The sequence below is a fragment of the Pithys albifrons genome, chromosome 4, assembly GCF_047495875.1.
Source record: "Pithys albifrons albifrons isolate INPA30051 chromosome 4, PitAlb_v1, whole genome shotgun sequence".
Classification (NCBI taxonomy): domain Eukaryota; kingdom Metazoa; phylum Chordata; class Aves; order Passeriformes; family Thamnophilidae; genus Pithys; species Pithys albifrons.
In genome coordinates, this window is record NC_092461.1 from 68,817,200 (window position 1) to 68,841,413 (window position 24,214).

General features: G+C 38.6%; 1 protein-coding gene across 10 annotated transcripts in view; it reads right to left on the minus strand.

The window, feature by feature from the left end:
- The window catches only part of RP1 (RP1 axonemal microtubule associated), a 184,016-nt gene that overhangs the window by 121,973 nt on the left and 37,829 nt on the right, over window positions 1-24,214 (minus strand). For all 10 annotated transcript variants that reach the window (XM_071554517.1, XM_071554516.1, XM_071554518.1 and 7 more), the window contains exons 16-22: window positions 23,757-23,934; window positions 15,615-15,746; window positions 10,127-10,329; window positions 6,771-6,860; window positions 4,642-4,774; window positions 4,261-4,412; window positions 1,870-2,024 (exon numbers count right to left, since the gene is read on the minus strand). In XM_071554517.1, the coding sequence (XP_071410618.1) occupies window positions 1,870-2,024; window positions 4,261-4,412; window positions 4,642-4,774; window positions 6,771-6,860; window positions 10,127-10,329; window positions 15,615-15,746; window positions 23,757-23,934 (1,043 nt within the window). The remainder of the gene's footprint in view (window positions 1-1,869; window positions 2,025-4,260; window positions 4,413-4,641; window positions 4,775-6,770; window positions 6,861-10,126; window positions 10,330-15,614; window positions 15,747-23,756; window positions 23,935-24,214) is intronic.

Below are 24,214 nucleotides of genomic sequence, written 5' to 3' on the forward strand. Positions count from 1 at the left end.
TTTGTACATATCTATTGCACTAATTCTTGAAATCACAGTTCAGCATTAAAAACAAAGATGGAACCAAATATTGCTCTTCCTTATTCCTCCTACAAACTGAGGACAGATAGATGAGTCTACATAAGGACAAATCAAGACAAACATTTGTTTCTTAGTCATGTTACTCAAGGCTATGCTAATTTTGAAACCTTTTCATTCTGAACATGAATTATCAACAGTTTTAACTTTCCTTTGTTTGGTAAAAGACCGGCTGGTTTTTATAGAAAAATAAAATGCAGCAAGCTTCTGAACTGTTGGGTTTTATTTCCTCAGTCCACCACATCCATGGACTCGCCAGAAATGACCTAAATCATTCAATTTCCTGTGAAGCCTGTTGGAATTCCAGTATAAGCTGGGCAAGATAAGTCCAGAGCAACTTTTGAAGGTTCCTTGTTTTTTGTCTTGAAAACCTTTGCTGGCCCATTCAGATAAGAGTTATCCCCTAAGAAATAATTTTTTTCTTTATCATAGAATCATAGAATCATTAGACAACTATTTACTTCTATTGTTTCTGCTATAACCTGATCCCACAGATATTTTCTACAATCCTAAATCCTAAAAGGTATCAGTAACTAGTAAATACTGTATAACTGAAATCAAATAAGACCTGTTGGATGTTCAGAAACTAGTATCAGATTTTTAAGACAGATAAAATGCTTATGTTTCCTTGGATAAACAAGAACAAATGCAGCACTTTGTTCATGTCCTGGATCATAAAATATCTAATAAAGCTGTTAGGCTGAAGATTAATAAATTAGAAAGCTTTCTGAAGAGCAAAAGCTTTTCTCCCTCCTTGAACAAAGCGCAGTGTTTCAGCTTCACATTTTGGTCAACATGGAAGCTACATCTGAGCCCCACCACTGACCTCTTTTAACCCCTATTCCTTGTCAGTGTTTCCTTGCAGAAAGGTTAGACATTAAAACAACTCTTGTTTCTTTTTGGCAGTGTCTATCACAGAATCATTTTTGCTGATCAACATCTGGTGTTAATTATCACAGAATTAATGCAGCAAAGTGTCCTGCCATGTATTGCTCCTATGCCTACACTAGAGGACAGCTAAGACACAGAGCTGATTTTTTATGTCTGAGGTATGAAGCTGCTCTAACTTCTTTGTAGAACTTTTGATAGGAAATTTTAACTTTTTTTCTCAGCAATGTTGTGACTACAGCTAGCAACATCTGGTCTGCATCCAAATCTACTCCAGAAAAGTCCTCAGTCTTATAGTACTATTTAGAAACATGTTACTGATTGAAGAAAAATCTCAGGTTTAGAGAGTTTTATTAATGTGATGCAGCATCTTTATTCCTGTTTTGGAGCATGTGACACCAAGAGTTGCAAGAAGCCATTCCAAGTTAAATAAGAAATTCATTAAAATCCAGACAAAGTAGCTGACAACCTGCATTTATTATTATTAATTAAATATTATTTATTCTAGTAACTTGTCACATACTCGTATTGTTTCTCTACACTTCTTTCATTTCCCTTGAATGGTGCCCATACCCATAAGATAGATTACAAACTGGAAACTCTAAATGGGGGATCTGTCCTTCATGAGAGTCAAGTCACACTTACAGCACTGATCCTGATAAGGCTGTCCTCTACAATCTGGTAATACAGACACGATATAAGCATTGAACCTTTGCTATGAACCATACAGCACATTAACTCAAGCAATCTATTCTGGAACAACACATTTTGTGGATTTCATGAAATTGCAAAATAATTCAAGTTTGTCCTTCCTTGAAAAACTCACATTTATTACAGTGACTAGTATAACACTTTTAGTAATGTATGTTGAAGAATATCTAAGAATATTGCTGGACCAACTACCTTTCACAATTGAAAACATATTCTGAGCTGTTGGTGGCTTCTCTGACAATGACTTTATCACAGTACCAGTACTGGGACTTGGTACTGGCCTCACAGCGCAACAGCACCTTCTGCAGCTTCCCAAGAGATACAGCTTCCACTTCAAAAACACAGACCTGGAAAACAGAGAGAGCACTCTGCAATTTGCCACCACTGAGGCAGACTGAAAGCTGAAGTGTTTTAAAAGCTTGATTAACTCTCCCAATGTACGGATTCCCATTGGTTTTAATGACAGCTTGACTCTATTCAAAGTGCTTGGATCTGAAAAGTTAAATGTCTTTTGATAACATATCAGACTAAATGAGAAAGCACAACTAAAATCAGGCTGCAGTAATAACCCCAAATAAATTACTTTTTTCAGCCATCATCTAAAACACTGCACACAACCCTTCAATATTGTTTCAGTACCTTGTCATTAACATTACTTTCCTCTAGGTAAGAATGAGTTAAAGCTGTTATTTCCCTTGTTGATACTTATTCAAAAGAGACTTTCTCATCCTTTTGTCTTTCTTGACCTCACCTCTATATACATTTTATTCTGCTGGAGGAAACTGAAATCTGACATGCCACTTTCCCCTTGTTATCCCTTTAGGCTTTTGTTTACAGTTGGGAAAGATTGTTTTCATAGGAGCATGAAGCTGATCAGGTTCAGGTTTATAATTTTCTGTCACAGTAAAAAGCATACAGCTTTCTCTCTCTGAATGTAATGGTCCAGATCACTCTTCTCAGTAAAAAGAAAATGAAGGAAAGAAATACACTGGAAAATTCATACCTGTAAAGTTCTCAGTCCTTGACAAATGGTAGAATTGAGACTGCCTGTGAAACATTACTTATCCCTTGTGTATAGGTAATATATGATTGCAAGCTTTTCTCTCTGAAAGATTTCTTCCTCAAAGTGTGCACAGGAGGACAGCAGATTTTCAGCATTTCTTTTTATCTTCATTATCTTTATGACTCTATGCATTATTTACTGCAACCACCCAAAGAGTTCAGTGAAACAGAACTGATTTCCCCAGTGACTTCACCTTTGAACTTCTTCCAAAGCACCCCAGTTTTCTGCAAATACTAAATCTGTTGTCTTGAAAGGCCATCTGCATAATATTTCAATTTATCTATACAGTTAAAGCACAGAGTTTATTGATAAAAGCTGCCAAAGATGCAAAGTGGCTTGGGTGCTCAACTGAGAGAGGAGTTAATTTATTTGCATATTTGGCATTTCAAAGAGCTTACTAGGTGCAGAGCAGAATTCTATTTGAACAAATCTCAGTAACAGCTATGGCTTTTCAGAAAAGTTAAACTGGTTATGCAGCAAAAGATAAGCATGAAAAAAGTGGTCACTCAGGGAAGCTTTATTTTTAGTTATTTGCCCAATATAATGTAGAATATCTGTGGCAGGGATGAAATGCCTCTGCCATAAAATGATGTATCCCAGTCCCCACTCTGCTGGTCTAAACAACCCACTTCTTGTTCACCCATTTACATAACAAAGAGCACTTTGAACCATTCCTCTTAGACCCTGTATAAATAATATGCTGAATTTACCATCCATCTGGCTACAATAATGACACTCAGAAAATTCCACTTAAATTCTAAATTTTAATTTGAATAGAACTTTATCTCTCATACATTAGTAATGACAAAAATATATATTTTAAAATAGTATAGATACATTTGAAGTTTACTAGAGGGTTATTGCTACTCTTAGAATTTTAGATTATTTTGTAATTAAGTGTTCGACTAACAGCTTGATGCCATCAGGTATATATACAAATGTTAATCCTCAAGAGCTGACAAAGGAAGGAACTGGCTTGATACAAGGTCACAAGAAGGCTAGTGGCAGAGTTAACATTAAATTCAATAGTTCCTGAAATTCAGCCACACTGCAGAAAATCAGACTGATGTATCTTTTACTTATGGAGGATAGAGGAGGTAATTAACTGAAAGAAAAATTACTTCAAATCTCTCCTGTGTTAATCACAATAGTACACTATTAAATATTAAAAGAAATACAGAATAAACAGACCTACTTAGATCTGAAGTCATGGAACAATTTTTGTACATGTATTTGGAGCCAGCTGTAACTCATCATACCTTGAACGGATATGTTTTAAATTCATAAGCAGCTCTTATCATTCTGGGGTGGGGACCTCAAATAATTTATTCTTTCCCTTTTCCTACCTATGTTTTCATTCATTCCAGTCATTCATGGATCAGTAGAAGACCATTTTTCCCAGTTCTTAAAAGTTATTTTGCTAAACTTCTGTGAACTTTTTTTTATTAGGAACATGTTATGACCTGTATAAGTTACAAAATTATATTTATATGTCTGAGTAAATTGTTTTTCAGACTTACCATTCCTCTCTGAAATGTCACTGGTGTACCACTTTTATGCAGAAATCTTAAACCAGAATCTCCTCTTTTTCCATAGATACACAAATAAACTGCAGAATCTGTATCAGCTTGCTCCAAGTCACCAGTATAGACATAAACATTGTATAAAACAACTTCCAAAAATAACCAAAAGAAGAAAACACAAGTTATATGTAATCACAGTTAGTTTTACTCCTTTTTATAGCTTAATGACAACAATGACAGCAAGACTGATTTGTAATTAATTTCCTGAAATATGCACTCCAGAAATCAGTCCAACTATCTGCTTTTAAGATTATTAAGATCACAATTCAGATGCCATTAATAATGAAAACCAGATAACCAGTAACTGTACATACATACTTGGATAGATAGGCTTTCCAGCTTCCACTACTGGAAGTTCACAGAGAAATTCTCTGTCATCATGATTCTTTGATAACCATGTGTTTGCAGGAAAATTCAGTGTTTTCTTGCTTTTTAGATGTTGCAGTGTCACCTGGAGAAGAAGCAATTCCAACTACAATTCAGTTCGCTCTTTCCAGTGCTTTGCTGCTCAACAGCAAAACATAATTCATACTTTTATCTATCTCAGAAAACAATTACACAATCAGTAAAATGTAACATACAAAATTGCAGTATGATTTTTTTTTTGGCTACTACTTTGCAACAAACAAATCTGTAACTGAAACTTGTGGGTTTACCATTAGAAATGTCACCAAGTCTGATTTCTGTCAGTGAACTACCTCCATGCAACACTGCCTGAAGTACTGAAGACTAAAAATGTACTAGTAGGTGATGTTAGGTCAGACTGAGCCTTTGGAAGATGTGGAAAGACTGGCACATTTTTTAATTTAAAATAGACACAGGATGAAACTCATCATCGACATCCTTCTGAAATTTGGCAAGTAGAGGATATGCTGGAGTCTTAAATCGATCTGTATTATATTTGGCTATTTTACAGTAGAAGAAAAGACTACCTGTGTACCATCACCCTCTATGTATTTCTCTGAAGATGATTAGAATTCAAATTCTCAAGTTATTTGCCTCTATACATTATGACAGCTGTCTCACTTGTTTCTTATAACTAAAAGTCTTTACTCTCTTTTCTGAAAGCAGTTTTTGTTGGTCTTGAATTACAACAAGGTTTACTACAGGTTTTTTTCATAGGCCTTGACTAGCCAAAGGAAATCAGTACCAACAATTGTTGTTCTACCGTTGTGCTTTGAGTGTTCATATCATACGCATAGGCCTTGCAAACAAAATTAGGAAAACAAGTATTCACATCCAAATTCTAACACTTAGGAAATCAGAGCAATAAATACCTTTATCTCACATTTCCAATAAAATATTATTTCAAATAAAATGAACACTGCTTTTAACATCAAAACATGTATTTATTCTAATGAAATTCTTTGGCAGCATTCTATTCCTAATCTCTAATATTTATTGGCAGAGCTCCCCCTGCTGATTCATAACAATTGCAAATATTAACTGCTTTGTCAGAAAATCATGGCTTTGAACATGATTTCTTTCTTTCTGTGAAAAGAAATATTTGAAATCCCACAGTTACTTTATAAAATTTAGAACAAAATATTAAAGAAATATTTTGTAGCCACCAGGCTGGAAAATAGGATTCCTGCAATCATTTGAACAACTGAAATATTTATACTTACATTCAGTTTTGATACAGTTACAGTTAAGAGTTTGAGTTAATGTAAAAATCTGTTATTACTGTCTAATTCTGGTTGTCTAAATCAGGTTTTTTAAGATTACTCAAATGACAAAGAATAAACTTGTTTCCTTTACAGATTCAAAGTGAGAAATAGAAGAAAAATACTTATTCGAATTCTGAAATAAATTTTACATGGGGATCAGTGTTTGCAATAATTTCACTTGAATTTAATCCTAAATATCCCAAAATAATAAGTAACCCTAAACATAATGAGAAAAACAGAGTTAAAACAAAACAAAGGAGAATTCATTCTCCAAACTGAAAAAAACCCCAGCAGCTTATTTGTCCCTGAAAATGGTCATAATTGTGAGCTATACTGGGGTCCATTAAGAGTTACTTAGTCTACTCTTCAGCAAATTTTGTTCATTCCTTGCATGTAGTTGTCATGAAATAATTGCTGCTCCATCATTTTCAGTCTTTCAGAACTGGAATTTATAGCTAAATTCTCCCTAATACACACTGAAGAGTACAGACAAGCTTTAAGAAAGCGAAACTTGTTTGAGCCCAGCAATACAATAAAATTGGTGTCTACATGAATTAGGAATAACTGCAAAATAATCCTACATGTTTTCATTCCTTAGGAGACAGATGGTATCAGTGTTTTTGTCATCTCTAAAGCAATCTAATAACACAAAGCAATAAGAACTTATCCCAATCAGCACTTATTGGTTCATGAAACTATGCTTCTATGAAAAGATGGGCCTTTAGTTCACATAAAAATTTATAAAATGGGAAAAAATCACCACAAAAAAAGTCTTACCCTTTGTAAGTTCCACTCTGATTGTTCATTTGGTGATCCATCAAGTTCAATTCTTACCTTGTAAATTTTCCCAATGTTTTTTATTTTAACCTGAATAAAGTCAAAACATTACAACATATAACTACATAAAATTATATACTTGTCTTTGCAATTGGTTCTACATTCCTCTGGACCATAGTGGTACATGAGTGTACAGGAACAGTGCATAATATTTGATTGGCAGATTTTGGGTTACAGGATACAGAAAACAGACTGCTTATGTTTTGTCTAAGCAGATTTCTGCCTGAGCCCCACTTTGACCCGACTGTAGCCTAGTGGAATCACAGTGCTTGCCAGGAAAACAATTTGGCAGGTATTTGAACTCCTCAAAGTTTGAAGAGTGAAAAAAATTTGGTGAAAGCCATTCATGAGAGCAATGAGGAATACAAAATCATATCCTCTAAACTACAGGTCACAAATCTTTCAAAATGTAGCACAAAAACATGACCATAAACCCTAGTATGTCAAAATGCAGGATATAAAAAGACTAAGCTTCCTAAAGCTGGTAGAACATATGCAGAACTTTGGATGTCACTGATATTATCTTTCTGACTATGATTTGCATTCATTTGCACTTTCTTTGCACTTTCAAGCATTACATGTGCTCTTATGAAAACTCTACGCAACTCTATCTTCAAAACTTCAAATGTGTGCCTACTTATGTGAGGTTCATTTGAAGTTCAACCATTATTTAAAGCAAGCAAATAATTTTAGACCATTTGTAAAGTATCATTAGAAAAGTGTGTTTTTCATGCTATTTCTCAAATAAAATTGTATTCATAAAAAGGTTGGTAACAGCGTATTCCTCTCCATCATTTACATCCAAAAAAGCTATTTACATTGTATAAAAATTATTTTCATTCTTTTAGCAACATGTACTAGTACATTATTGACTCAGTCCTCATCTTCATTAATAAAAAGTGTTCTCATTTCAGAGGTCAGAATTACCTCATTCCCTATATCAGCTTTTGTATAATAAACTTTCATGTTATAGTCACAGCATTGCCATTATTTAGTCAAAGATTTCTAAAAGCAAACAACTTTTACCTTTGGTTTCCTGAACATTGAAATACACATTGAAATCTCTCAGTCACTGTTTGAGAAAGAATCTGTGGATTTCACACCTGTTATTTCTATTGGTATAGTTGCTATACCAACATGAATTTAATTAACAAAATTTCATTAACACAATAAATGCAAAACTTATGTTACAATATAGTTCCTGTCTTTACCACTGGATTAAAAAAATTAGTTTTGCCTTGCTTTGTGAAGTCAGATTCTGATATCCTGCTTATGCTGCATAATATTTCTCTCTAAAAGTAGTCTTATTAGAGGTAACCTGCAGACTTTGGGATTAAAGCAGTAGTAAAGTAAGGGTATATATTCAGCTTGACTCAAAAACAGCTAGTAACTTTTCCCCCATTTCACAAACTAACTAACCCGCTTCTCAAGTAATATGGGATGTGGTCTTCTCATTCACAGAGTCTGGTGTTCACTGAAGATACAATGCTATCATGTTGCCTGTTTATCCCAATGAATCCCTCTATAGACTTTTGGTTTAAAAAAATGTTACATGATAATTTCATGTATTGACACAATACAAAATGTAGTGGGCTTTGTCGAAATGCAGAGTGACTTCTGCCTAAAACAAGTAGAGGTCTTCCAGAAGAAACACTCTGGTAACCTTGATTTTTCTCATGCACAGTCTTGGGAAGGATTAAATGGACAATGACTACTCACATCGGTAAGGTAAAAAAGAGAAGGCCACATATGAATGGTTTTCACTTCTTAAGATAGTTCTCCTCAAATTTTTTCAAAGTTGGGCATATTGCTGATAAAATGAAAGGCTAAAAAGCTTCAAATGTATTCTAAATTGCCTGATTGTTACAGTCTTTCAAAAGTTGTTGTTTTCCTAGTACTTGTGGCCATGGATACAATTAAATACATTAAAAAATAAAATTTGGTATCCTTTGCTGTAGAATATATCAGTGAAAACATAGCAAGTTCAAAGATAGAAATAGTAAGAAGATTTTTTTTGTCTTACATTCCTATCCTCATTTCAAGACCTATCCTATTAAAGTACAGGAAGAAGTTTAAAGGAGAAAAAAAAAAGAAGAAAAAGAAAGAGCCCTTACTCTTAGGCTTTTTCTTTGTGGATTTATCTACTGCAGACTAAAGAGTGAAAAGCACTTCAGTGACCTTTGCTGCTTCATGCCTGAAAGCAATAGTGTCAGGATGATGTAAAAAATCATAGTAGTAGCCCCAGGTGCTGAGAGAAAAATTCTGCTCTCTCACAAGATCAATATCTGTAGCACATACCCATAATGGGCCATATCTATTTTAGTGAAGAGAAATTGGTCCATCTCTTCAGCATGTATGGATTAACTTTGCAAACATGCCATTACTGAAAATTGCTTATAAATTATTCACTAATTAGGAGAACAGGATTCCCTGTGGATCAAAATATATAGCCTATATGCTTAGAAAATGAACGTTACAATAGGTTATCTTCCTTCCTATGTGCTATTCATAGAGGGTATTATTATTAATATTATTGACATTAACAGTCTCGGGTTGCGCCAAGACTGTATTAGAAAAGTTCATGAGTGAAGAAAAAAAACTTGAAAAATATAACTTCTTTAGTTTCTTGAGGACATTACCTGAGCAATGTTACACACATCTCAGAAAGAAAGATCTAAGCAAAACAGAAATTTTAGCACCTTTAGTAATTTTCTCTCAGCCTACCAAGACATAATTTCCTTATCATAATAGAGGTGAGGTTACTATTAAATAATAGCAGAAGCCCTAAGTTTTCATGACATGATAATATTTTTATTGGACTCAGTCATTCCTTCTGGCATTTCAGTCATTTATAACATGACAGCTCTAATAAGGGTTTTCTTCCTTAATTGAACCACTTCCACAATATACATTTTATAGTATGCTTTGAAGACTGTATGCCTGAAGATTTAATTACCAGAGATCCCTAAACCATATGCTAGTCTTACATTAGACATGGTTTGTCTAGCAATGAATGGTTTTTAAAGCTAGTTTCAAATCAATTGCCTTAAAAAAATCAATTTACTCCTGTAGCTGTCTCATTTGGTCTATTATATGAGAAAGCATGTTTAAAAGAAAGATTATTTATTCTGTTTACTATATATAAGAAACTGCTTTAAAACAAAATTCATGGAGATTAAATACGGATTTATTTTATGCAGTAAAATACAGGAGAAACACTTTTTTTCTTTTCACATGACAGAATAATCCTTGAAAAGGTACTCATTAAAATAATGTTCTTAGCCTTCATTAGTTACCTGAAATTCATCTTCCTGCCTGGGAAGAAACAGCTGCTTCCTGTTGTCCTTGCCAAGAGTTATGGGTCCAGATACTCCTCTGTCTCCATATATCCAGAGAGCAACATTTGCTTCAGTTCCTGCATTTCCTGTAAGTATTAACACTTTCCATTCATCATCTGAAGGAAGGGGACCTTCACCACCTTGGAGATTTCTCATTTGCTCTGTGAAATACAGAACATTTGTGGGAGATGAAAATTGACATGAAGTTTCCAGCCGCTGTTGTAACTTCAGTACATAAGGAGGCCATAACAACAGGGGAATTGTATTTTTTCATGGCAAGTGAGATAGTCTGAAAATATTGATTTATATTTCTTGTCTAGATGAAAATGTACTGATTAGATGAACAACATGAATCAGCTGGAAGAGAACAAGTTATCTCTTGTATGCACTAACTTCATATTCTTTATAAATATTCTGGAGTAGTGTAAGGACATTATGATGCAGAACTATGACCATTAAATTGACATTTTTGGTTCCTTAGTCTGGCACTTAGAAATGAAAAAAGTACTCCTCTAATGTCGTGTGTTGGGACATCATTAGCAAAGTCACGTGTCTGGGAATAGAGATAATTTTCATTAAAAAAATAAGCAAATTAAACTTGTTTCAATTAAATATTAACTAAATACTGTAAAAATAAATCAAAAAAGAGTTCAGTATATCCTTGCCTCACCACACTTATGCATACAGTGCCAGCATTTGGGCTAAGGCAGACTGTACATGAATAAGAAAATAGCAGTACAGTACCATTTTATGAATAAATTTCACAGTTTAACAGCTGAGCAAATATAATTTTGGAAAACATTGCCTTCACTTTAGAATAGCACCTAGTGATCTTTCATCTGCCCTTAAGAGAAATATATATCTATGCAGTGATGTCAAATGACACCTCTATACATGAGATATGAAAAAAAGGATGCCATTAAGATAAGGGAATTTTGATGAGTATTCTAATGAAAGTGGAGTTCACAAAAATCATGTCTGGAACACTACTTTTTAATAACTGGACCACTGACAATGGAGTCCTCTCCAAAAGAGGGAGTCCTTGCCAACAAGAGTTTATAGTCTATTTTGACACAAGAGGCAGTTATAAACCCTAAATCTGAAGAGATGGACCTACATATTTTTTGTATACTGCGTCCTCCAGGGGTTCCTAAACTGCAGCTTGGGTCCTTTTCATGTGGCTGCAAAGAGACTTTTTAATATGCCACCAATACAAATTTGTTGAAGAATTCCCAATGCATCACTGTTTCTGTTCCACTTCACAAGTTATGTACTGCTACTAGAGCCCTTTGGTTTTTTATTTGCGTGATTAAAATACTGTACTGGATTTCTCCGGGAATGAGTTTTTCTCTTGACTTATTAAACTGCCCGTACATCAAAAGAAAGACAAACAAATAAAGAAACCCTCAACTGAAAGAGGGGGGGAAACAAACAAACAAACAAAACCACCAAAACAAACAGAAAAACAAGTAATGCAAAAGTTATTGCTCACTGACAGCAGAATGTTGCCCAGCTAGTCACAGAGGAAAAACTATTCTGGAAAAGTTCTGCTCCGGTTTTATTTTTGAGCAGGACAGTATATGGGACAATATCTCTTTGGTCAGTTGGGATCAGCAGTGCGGAGTGAGCAGAGATGGACTCAGTGCTGTGAAAGTGATTCTCAGCAACAGCTAAAACACTGGTGTGTTATCAGCACTGCTTTGGTTACTAGGCTAAAACACAGCACCAGACAGACTGCTAGGAAGAAAAGATAAGGTTCACCCCACCCAAGCCTGGTACAAATAATAAAAAATGTAGAGCAATACCAATGACAGAAATTTGCAAAATTTATCTGACTATGCTTTGTTGCTAGCATTAAAAAATAAGTTTGAATCCTTGAGACTTGCTTCTTAATAAACTTCTAAGAGCAACAAATCCCACATCTTGATGAATCACTCCTGAAACAAATTGGGTACGTGAAAAAGCATTGATTCAAATACTGTGACATGGTCTTGGTGTTCCTTTTAGATTTCCTCAAATGCCCTAAGACATTCAATAAATGGTCTTTTATTTTTCTTAGAAGTTGTACTCAAAGGGAATTACAGAGTATCTTGGATCATCAGGCTGTCCGATAGCTAAATCAGCATAGTAACTAGAACACTAAACCTGAATCATGATCCACTAGCACTGATATCTTAACTCATATGAAAGGAATTGCAAAGGTATTTGGATCCAGTATAAAGTTCTATAATAAATAGACTCCTGGAATCAAAGGAAAGTGTAGCCTTGGTAAAGAGTCTAAAACCTGGTTAATCAAAGTTTAAGAAATTCAGAACAGTAGTAGTAAGACTTTTGAATGGTCAAGGTTATTTAGGAACAGGCATTAATGTCATAATGATAGTTTTTCTATTTTAATCTTCATCATGACTGAGCACAAATTATTCTGAAAGAAGAAAGAAAATCCACACACCAAAAATAAAGCAAAGGGCAAACATCTTGTGCTTATCTGAATGAAAACTTAATTACTCTTGTCTTTCAGAGACTGAAATAACAGAACTAAAACAAAGAAATTGCTTTGTTATAATAAATATTTTTGAGAACTTGACTACACAATTTTCTGTAACTAGTTACCAATCTTCTCACTTATAACTCTGAAAGCTAGAGTTCCTTCTAGCTATCTAAAACCACATCTTTCTCACAGCACAGAGATTAAAATGTTCATAAAATTCACAAGTATTCAAAAACATAAGCAATCCCAGGCTGTTCCATGTGCTTAGGACAAGAATTCCATACCTGGGCAGCTGCTACCCAAAGCAGTTACTGCAACCTCAAACTACTACCTTTTGGAACAATTTTAATGCACAAACAATTCACAGATTTGGTATGCTTTCTGCCTCATAATTTACTGACTCTTCTTACAAATGGAAATCAGTAGCATTGATTTGCTACAGGCTAAAAATATTCCTCTCTGAAAAGAGGATTTGATGGTTACCCTGTATTAGTCATGGGAGTTTTCACACTTCATGACACCATGCTGTAAATCTATTGTAACAAAACTTTATTCTCATAGGCTTCCATGAGAATGATGAAGTCACAACTCTTCACATAGTTTCATAAAAATAACCTTTTTATTAATTTACTTATCCTAAATCTAACATAAAAATAAAATTATCTTGTCTCAGAAGACCATATGATGGAGTGACGCTTTTAAAACAAACCGTCAGAAAAATTAATCTCTAGAGCAGAAGTTTGGGCAGTAAAGCTGATGTATTTTTATTACAGCTCTATGTATCATCATTTCCAATGTTAAATGAGTGGAAATGAGATCAGATTTTACTTGTATTTTATTTGCTCTTGTAAGTACAATATATTAAAAAAAATAATAACTAGTAATAGTATACCAAACATACAGGAAAGGAACATGGAGGATGACGAAAGCATTTCTCAGAGATACACTTTGTTAATACCAAATCACAGAGATGTTCTCAAGGTCACAGACTGCTTTTGTGTCATGGAAGCTAATGACATATGAGCTGTTAAACAGAAGCTGGGAACCACATCATCTCTGTACAGTGAAGGAAGTTTCTTGAGGAACACTGACCTCACAATTCAACAAGAGAAGCCTCAACTGTTGTAGAAAAGTTTTCAGTTTAATTAACCCTACATCAATTATTATTTGTGAAAACAGAAACCAAAACACAGCTGCCAGTTAGCAGACACAGATATAAAATTGAAGGAGTTAATCTGCTCTGAGTTTGACTGCTAAGCCTACTGCTGGATTGTATACTCAGTACAAACCTCACCCTTTTTCAAATGTTAACTGGGAGTGAAAAAAGCAAATGAGTATTTAATTAGTATTATTTTAAACATAAAGGGTCACCTGTACTTGTCAAAAGACAGTTGCCTCTAAAGTATTTTGAGTGAAAATATCTTGCTAAAACTGAGCCATTTCTTTGAAGGGCAGAGTAACTTTGACAGTTCTGTTCATTTTGCATAAGCAGTCTGCATTTATGAATGCCAGAAAAACTACTTACAAAGTGCTGCAGACTCTATGTAACCAATTTCACGGCAGATATTGCTTCTATAAAAGGATCCTTTGTATCCAACTCTAAAAACATCCAGCTGCTTTGAAAACAGGTTTGGTGGCTTGTGTATTGTTGCCATGGGTTTCAGACACAGCATATCTTACCAGTTGCTCACAACTCGCAACAGAAGGCTTTGTGACACAGTGATACAACATGAAGCCTGATAGGTTAGAAAGTAGGTGTGTTGAGCTAAAAATAGCAACAAACATTGCCAGGAATAATTAATGGTAATTAATAATGATTCACACCTATGCATGGAATTTAACTGGGATACTTTGGTTCAACTGAATTTAATTACAATCATGTTTGATACATCACATTGTAGCCTATGAAAAGTATGCCATATTTGACATCTTGATCACATAGGCAGACCTTTAAATGTACTAAAGTAGCAGTCCAAGGATCAAGCTCAAAAACCAAATCATCGACACATCTGAATTATTTGCTACGTGAATGCCTTTGAGACTACCTCTAGCTTAATAATCATGTCTCCCATAGTGGAAGCTCCCGTATAATCTTGTCTTTAAAGCTCATTCAAAGTAACAGGTATTTTTCCACCATGTGAATGTGCCTCAATATGCTTTGTGGAGCTATGTAGTTTCCTTTTACCCCACCTGCTTTTCATGACAACATGACACAATTCAGACTGTGGAGAAGGAGTGTTCAGGTACATTGAAAAAAAGAGAGACAGGAAGCAAACATGATTATCCCCACTCTTTTAAAGATATATCACTGCCTTTTTTGTTTAGTTGACTAGTTCCTTAATCATGCTTTGGTTACTAGGATGCTGAATATTCCTAAAATCATTTCTAAAACCATTCCTAAAATCATTTATGCAACTTCTGTAGCCAAAGAAGAAAGCAGTTCATTCTAGAAAAACACATCTGGTAGACCAGCACTCCAGAAGGATAATCAGAACTTTGATTATCTATTTCTACCTGCCAAAACATAGGTACAAAGCTAGCAGGCAACGTACCAAAGTCTTCCTCTTTACTCCAGTGAACCATAAAGCAGAAAATGTGATTGTGAGAGAGAGTATAAATGAGAAATATTCCATTACTTTTGGTGAGTTTTATATTGCACCATATCAGCCTCCTAATTTCCACAGAATAGTCCTTAGATAGAGTAGTAATTATTTTTAAAAAAAACCCAAAGTTTTTCAACATGCAAATGGATGCCTTATCAATAAAACACATACTAATGTCCTTAAAAGCGACACACACACAACTGGAAATGTGTTTAATGTTGCATGTGTACCTGCATAATTCAATAATCAAGAAAAGCCATTCATTCTGCTTCTTGAGATAAGTCCCTGCTAGTGTGCACAGAAGGTAGGCATAACACCATGTTGTATCAGAACTCGTTTGTAAACTCTCACTTACTTGATGGTGGGGGAGTTGAAGGCCTTTGAGATACTGGCTTCTGGGTTTTTCCTCCTTGGAGCTGAGATTTTCTGAAGTCTTTCTTCTCTTTACTAAGTGCTGCAGATGTTCCCATAGGTTCTTCCCGGCCAACTAAAACAACGTAAATTCTGTCACTGTCTACAAGCCATTTGCTTTTTGTTGCTCAGAAGCTAGTAACAGGTCTCACAATTATTCAACATACTAGACACTAGAATCTTTTCTCTATGTATTGCACAGCTACAATCAGCAGCATTTTATTGTTAGCAGAATGCCACAAAAAGTGGAAAAAAATTGGCCATGCCAATTAAAGTCCGTTCCATGCATTGAAAATCTAAGTAAAAATTTAACACTGATGTATAAATAAAATGACTTGTTTAAATGTAGCTTTCCTCAAAATAAGCTTCTCCACCCCCACAGTGTTTCCTTTCTTAAGAGTGGGAATGCTGACATGAAAACTGCTAGAGGAATTTGAATAATATGAAACAAATTGACATTGTTAATATGAGGCAAACAGCAAATATTTATTGCTCTCATGGAAAATACTAACTCCTTTTTATATTCCTTTTACTGAGCAGCAAGGATCCAGGAGAACTGAAGCCTGTTACAAAATAATCTTTAGCTTTATTTTAATTACATCAGTAAGCACTACCTTGTTGAGAATTTCTATTGAAAACACTGCTCTTCCATAAGGTAACAAAGGAAAATAATTTCCTCATTTCTACAAGGACACTGATCAAAATTTCTTTTCACCTTGCAGCAAATAGGGACTGAACAGTAGGGATGCAATTGCAGTGACTTTCATAAGGGTTCTGTATGTCTTGATCCTAATACACATAGAACTTTGATACTTTTTTGCTGGTAAAAACATTCAAGATAAGCTTGGTCCATTTCTGTTTGGAAAAAATCTGACCAGCTTCTTCATTTGAAACTGATGTCCTGTTTAGCCTTTTCATGAGCTATTTCATTTCTTGGTCTCTGTAGTCATGTCCCCTGTTGTAGTTTGGGATTATTATGTAAATTCTCTCCCCTGCCACTTAACTGCCCAGGCCAGCGGTTAACAAAAGAAGTAGTTAACTGTGATCGCTGGGGTGGGGGCAGGTTTGTCTCTTTTGGTTTTTTTTTTTTTTTTGGATATTCTCCTCAGTCTTGGCTCGGCGGAACGGGGGAGTGGGGGCTCCAAGGAGGCAGGCTGCCCTGCTGGTTACTGCTGGGGTTTTCCCTGGCTGTCTTGCCGCTGCCTACTTCGGATTACTTTTTCCTGCCGTGCTGCTGCCTGCCTTGGATTTTTGCTGCTGGTTGCTCGTACCTGTCTGCTTCTTGGACGGGGAACACAGGGGAAAGAGACTGAGTCCATCTGAAAGCCCACTGCTCGTCTGTTTCGCTGGAGAGGGACTGAAACTCACTCTGCAGCCAGCGGGCTGTGACAAGGACACTTAAGTATAACCTTTTCTCCCTGAGGAAAACCTGCTGGGTTTTGTTGTTGTTGTTTTTTTTTTCCTCTTATGGTGTTGGGGAAGTGGGTTGCACTAGTCTGTTTACATATATATATATATATATATAGCAGTTATCCTTCTTGTATTAAAATTCCTTTCCTTAAATTTGATAAAGAGTGGTGTGATTATTGAGGAGAAGGCCCCTCCCCTGCTTGTGGGTAAAACATTTTGGTTTTTCCCCTCAAACCGAGACATTTCTTGGCGCCCAACGTGTGGGGCTTGTAAACAAAGAAGGATAACTGCTATTTTGTGGCACCATGTGGGTCTTGAGCTTAGGGTTCATCAGGACCATCCTGTATAATATATTGGCTTTTTGTTGGTACAAATTCATGCCAAAAGGAGCGGCAGGTTTAAGTCTTATCAACAAATCAATGAGCAAAACTCAAATAGCCGCAATTATTATTGAGTTCTTACTCTGGATTTATGGTGCCATGAATTCGATGCCTTTGGATGTCATGTGGGTGGTGCTCTCCAGGCTGTTTTCCTGCCGCAACCTAAGCTGCTACCTCTGGGGATTCAGTGATAATAGTACGGACCCTTGGGAAGGAACAAAGGGGAATCTCTTCTCCCAACCCTTTGTCCATTCCCCATTCAAGTCTGCTACAACAGCTTTTGAGATGTTTAAATTCTCCCTGGATGCCAGAGATATCTTGCTCTTTATGGTTTTTCTGCAGGGTTGTATCCCTGCAGCTTACAGAATGTTTGAAGGTAGGGCCAGGGTTTTTCCAGAATGCATTCAGAAACCTAGCCCAGTGAAGGGGGAAAAGCGAGAGAATAAAACCCCTGATGCCACAGTGAAGGGAGAAAAGGATGAGGCTAAACCAGGAGGACAGGCCAAGCCTATGGAAGTTGCCCCTATTCAGAAAAGGAAATATAAGACCAAATTAGACCATCCAGCAGACGATGAGGGGGCTGCTGCACCTCCACAGCAAGCAGACCCAGAGCCTGAGATCATCACTGAGTCATTGTCATTTGATAATCTCCGTAGTTTGCGGAAAGACATTGCTCGACACCCGGGTGAGCCCATCCTGACTTGGTTGATCCGAGTTTGGGACCTTATGGGTGAAACCTTACAACTGGATGGTGCTGAAGCCAGGTTTTTGGGGGCTCTGGCCCAGGACGTGGCTATTGAACAGGTGTTCGTGAGGGAATCAAAGCCCCTTTCACTCTGGGCACGACTTCTAACGAGTGTAAGAGAGAAGTTTGTTTATAGAGAAATCCTGCAGGAACATCATATTAGGAAGACTTAGAAGACGATGGAAGAAAGAATTTTACGTCTGAGGGAGATGGCAATGATGGACGTGCTTTTTGGAAGAGGTGGGCAAGCCAATAATGACCCTGACAAGGTCAGATGCACACCACATATGTGGTGGGACCTTTCACGCTCGGGGCCAGCTGAATACACCGATTTCCTGGCATCCATGTATAGGGAAGAGAACCATGAAACAGTGGGCGCAGTAGCAAATAAGCTCCGGATATATGAAAGCATGACCCACAGCCCAATGCAGGCCCGTATTTCTGCTGTAGAGACATTGGTTGAGAGTCTCAAGACGCTGCCTGCAGAGGTAAAAGCGATCAGAGAGGAAATTAGGGAAAGTCTCCAAGTGGCACCAGTGCGAATGAGAACCTCTGAAGTCAGAGCCAGACGCCCCCCAGCCAGAGGAAGTGGACAGACCTCACGAACTGAGATGTGGTACTTCCTGGCCAAACATGGAGAAGACATGGGACGGTGGGATGGGAAACCCACCCGTGCCCTTGCAGCCCGAGTACAAGAACTGAAGGAGAATGGAAGAAGGTCAGTGAGAGTAAGTGCAGTCCCAGTTTCCCACGGGCAAGAATCTGACCCACAGGAGGGCACCTCCCAGGTGTACTCATCGAGAAAAGGTTCTGACCGCTATGACCAGGATCAGTGTTAGAGGGGCCCTGCCTCTAGCCAGGTAGAGGCACGGGACAACCGTGTCTATTGGACTGTGTGGATTCGATGGCCTGGTACATCAGACCCACAAAAGTATAAGGCTTTGGTTGATACTGGCGCTCAATGCACATTAATGCCATCAGGACATGTGAGCTCAGAAACTATTTCTATTTCTGGGGTGACAGGGGGATCTCAAGAGTTGACTGTGCTAGAAGCTGAAGTAAGCTTGACAGGGAGAGATTGGCAGAAACACCCCATTGTGACTGGTCCAGCCGCCCCATGTATCCTGGGCATTGACTACCTCAGGAATGGATATTTCAAGGACCCAAAGGGGCATAGATGGGCTTTTGGAATAGCCACTGTACAGACAGAAGGGATTGAACAATTGAACTCATTGCCAGGTCTCTCAGAAAGTCCTTCTGCTGTTGGACTGTTGAAAGTTGAGGAACAGCAAGTGCCAATTGCCACCACGACAGTGCACCGTCGGCAATACCGAACGAACCGTGATGCTGTGATCCCCATCCATAAGATGATCCGTGAACTGGAGAGCCAAGGGGTGGTCAGCAAAACCCACTCACCCTTCAACAGCCCCATCTGGCCTGTGCATAAGTCTGATGGAGAATGGAGATTGACTGTGGACTATCATGGCTTGAATGAAGTTACCCCACTGCTGAGTGCCGCTGTGCCGGACATGCTGGAGCTCCAGTATGAACTGGAGTCCAGGGCAGCAAAGTGGTATGCCACTATTGACATTGCTAATGCGTTCTTCTCCATTCCTCTGGCACCAGAGTGCAGGCCACAGTTTGCTTTCACCTGGAGGGGCGTGCAGTACACCTGGAACCGACTACCCCAGGGGTGGAAACACAGTCCCACCATCTGTCATAGACTGATCCAGACTGCACTGGAGAAGGGTGAGGCTCCAGAACACCTGCAATACATTGATGACATCATTGTGTGGGGGGACACAGCAGAAGAGGTTTTTCAGAAAGGAGAGAAAATCATCCAGATCCTTTTGGGAGCTGGCTTTGCCATCAAACGGAGTAAGGTTAAGGGACCAGCCCAAGAGATCCAGTTCCTGGGAGTGAAGTGGCAGGATGGACGCCGTCAGATTCCAACAGAAGTCATCAATAAGATCACAGCAATGTCTCCACCTACCAGCAAAAAGGAAACACAAGCCTTCCTGGGTGCCATAGGGTTCTGGAGGATGCATATCCCAGCATACAGTCAGATCGTAAGCCCTCTCTACTTGGTAACCCGTAAAGAAGAATGATTTCCACTGGGGCCCTGAGCAGCAACAAGCCTTTGACCAGATCAAGCATGAGATTGCTCAGGCTGTAGCCCTTGGACCAGTCAGGACAGGACCAGACATACAGAACATGCTCTACTCCGCCGCCGGGAATAATGGCCTGTCTTGGAGCCTTTGGCAGAAGGTGCCTGGTGAGACTCGAGGCCGACCACTTGGATTCTGGAGCCGAGGCTACAGAGGATCTGAAGCCAACTATACCCCCACAGAGAAAGAGATCCTAGCCGCCTATGAAGGAGTCCAAGCCGCCTCAGAGGTGATTGGCACAGAAGCACAGCTGTTTCTGGCACCTCGACTACCAGTGCTGAAGTGGATGTTGTCAGGACAGGCTGCCTCTACACATCACGCCACTGATGCTACCTGGAGCAAGTGGATTGCCCTGATTACGCAGCGCGCCCGTATAGGAAAATCAAATCGCCCTGGGATCCTGGAAATCATCACAAACTGGCCTGAAGGTGAAAATTTTGGTCTAGCAGATGAAGAGGAAGAGCAGGTGACACGTGCGGAAGAAGCTCCACCATACAATCAATTGCCAAAAGAGGAAATACGCTACGCCCTCTTCACCGATGGCTCCTGTCGCATTGTGGGGACTAATCGCAAATGGAAAGCAGCTGTATGGAGTCCCACACGACAAGTTGCAGAAGCTACTGAAGGAGAAGGTGAGTCGAGTCAGTTTGCAGAGCTTAAAGCCGTGCAGTTGGCCCTGGACATTGCTGAACGAGAGAAATGGCCAAAGCTTTACCTCTACACCGACTCATGGATGGTGGCCAATGCTCTCTGGGGATGGTTAGACCGATGGAAAAAAACCAATTGGAAACGCAGAGGGAAACCCATCTGGGCTGCCGATATATGGCAAGATATTGCCACCCGAGTAGAGAAGCTGATTGTGAGAGTCCGCCACGTAGACGCACACGTGCCCAAAAATCGGGCCAATGAGGAACATCTCAACAACCAACAGGCAGACCGAGCTGCGCAAGTGAAAGTATCACAGACAGATCTGGACTGGCAGCACAAGGGAGAGCTGTTCTTGGCTCGATGGGCCCATGATGCCTCGGGCCATCAGGGCAGAGATGCCACTTATAAATGGGCACGAGACCGAGGGGTGGATTTAACCATGGACATTATCTCTCAGGTTATCCACGACTGTGAAACATGTGCTGCCATTAAGCAGGCTAAGAGAGTGAAGCCCCTGTGGTATGGTGGACGCTGGGATAAGTATAAGTACGGGGAGGCCTGGCAGGTTGACTACATCACACTGCCACAGACCCGCCAAGGCAAGCGCTATGTGCTCACCATGGTGGAAGCAACCACAGGGTGGCTGGAGACACACCCAGTGCCTCACGCCACTGCTCGGAACACCATCCTAGGCCTGGAAAAACAAGTGCTGTGGCGACATGGCACCCCAGAACGAATTGAGTCAGATAATGGAACTCATTTCAAAAACAGCTTAGTTGCTACCTGGGCGAGAGAACATGGCATTGAGTGGGTGTATCATATCCCCTACCATGCACCAGCTGCCGGGAAAGTTGAGCGGTGTAATGGACTGTTGAAAACCACTTTGAAGGCGTTGGGTGGAGGGACTTTCAAACACTGGGATCAACACTTAGCAAAGGCTACATGGCTAGTCAACACTAGAGGCTCTGTCAATCGAGCCGGCCCTGCCCAATCAGAACCCCTTCACACTGTAGATAGAGACAAAGTCCCTGTAATACACCTGAGAGGTATGCTAGGGAAAACAGTCTGGATCAACCCTGCCTCAGGCAAAGGCAAACCCATTCGTGGGGTTGTCTTTGCTCAAGGATCTGGTTCCACCTGGTGGGTGATGCAGGAAGATGGAGAGACACGATGTGTACCTCAAGGGGAACTTATCTCTGGGTAAACGACTCATATTACTGTATTTGTAAACACTTAATTATTTGAAAGAAAATTTAAGTTTAATGTAGAGTATCGGCATGGAAGAGAATTTAGGGGTGGATAATGTTGTAGTTTGGGATTATTATGTAAATTCTCTCCCCTGCCACTTAACTGCCCAGGCCAGCGGTTAACAAAAGAAGTAGTTAACTGTGATCGCTGGGGTGGGGGCAGGTTTGTCTCTTTTGGTTTTTTTTTTTTTTTTGGATATTCTCCTCAGTCTTGGCTCGGCGGAACGGGGGAGTGGGGGCTCCAAGGAGGCAGGCTGCCCTGCTGGTTACTGCTGGGGTTTTCCCTGGCTGTCTTGCCGCTGCCTACTTCGGATTACTTTTTCCTGCCGTGCTGCTGCCTGCCTTGGATTTTTGCTGCTGGTTGCTCGTACCTGTCTGCTTCTTGGACGGGGAACACAGGGGAAAGAGACTGAGTCCATCTGAAAGCCCACTGCTCGTCTGTTTCGCTGGAGAGGGACTGAAACTCACTCTGCAGCCAGCGGGCTGTGACAAGGACACTTAAGTATAACCTTTTCTCCCTGAGGAAAACCTGCTGGGTTTTGTTGTTGTTGTTTTTTTTTTCCTCTTATGGTGTTGGGGAAGTGGGTTGCACTAGTCTGTTTACATATATATATATATATATAGCAGTTATCCTTCTTGTATTAAAATTCCTTTTCTTAAATTTGATAAAGAGTGGTGTGATTATTGAGGAGAAGGCCCCTCCCCTGCTTGTGGGTAAAACATTTTGGTTTTTCCCCTCAAACCGAGACATCCCCCAGATCAGAATGTTTTCTCTAGAACAGTATTTCCTGCAGTTATAAGTCAGCTGGCTATCTTTGGTAATCAGTTTTTCACCAAATTACAATATTACAAAATTACTGAAGGGGAAATGAAAAGTAGGCAAAAGTGACACAAAATGTGCTGAGACCTAACTTCTGAGTCCTGGCTAGTTGACTAGAACAGGTCAGCCCTCTAGTGAGGAAGCATTTTGACCACAAGAGCTCTCAGATCTGACTATGGGGCAGAAGAATGACATAATGAATATACTAGTGGGAGGGAGTACAATATATTTCACATCATTAAAAAACACTGCCAAGTAGGTCCTTTTGAAAGTCTACTAATTCCGCCATAAAATCAAGAAAGACTAAGGTCTAGCTGGCGGCAAGACATCTCCCAGGCCTCCATAATCTGTGAGCAGAATGTGAAATATACCCAAAAAATCAGCTCCATCTCTGTCTTGTCACCTATTTTGATTCTCATTTTCAAAAATTTATTAGTAGAACTATTGATATCGTCTGTATCATTTATTGTTATAAAAAGAAAGTAATTAAGTACAGATAATCAAATACATAGCAGAAATTAAGTGTACATACAATAAACTTTTCACTTTTAAAACTACTTAAACACAACAAGAAAAATTGTGTCCTTATAACTTTTACACTTTTTCTTTAATTTTGTCAGAAAGACTAATCACTAAATCAAACTACAGAGCATTGAGAAATCACATACATTTGATGACCTGTGGGTAGAAAAAAATGTTTCTCTCTCCAGTGTTAACGACTGGTTTAGTTTTGCCATCTGGCAGGAGACCAACATATGTCCCTTTATTTTGCGCCGATTCTAGACTTATAGATCCAGTTTCCAAATTATTCTCAATTTTAAAGTGACAGTATTCATCACCTGTGCCCTAAGAAGTTGAAAACAGAAACAAATTCAACAATCAAATTCATGTGGCTACAGGAGTTGGATGTTACTTAAGTCTTAATTATTACTCCTTTCCAATAACATTTCAGATTAACTTTACATTCTTCACAACACGCTACCTTATTACATGCACAGACATACCTGCACCTTATTCTTGTTTATTTCTTTGTGACCAGAAAGACTAATTACATAAGTTAAGTAAGTGAAAGACTCAGTGAAAGCATTTTGGTTTACGTTAGAATTTAGGCAAATTCTAGGGTATA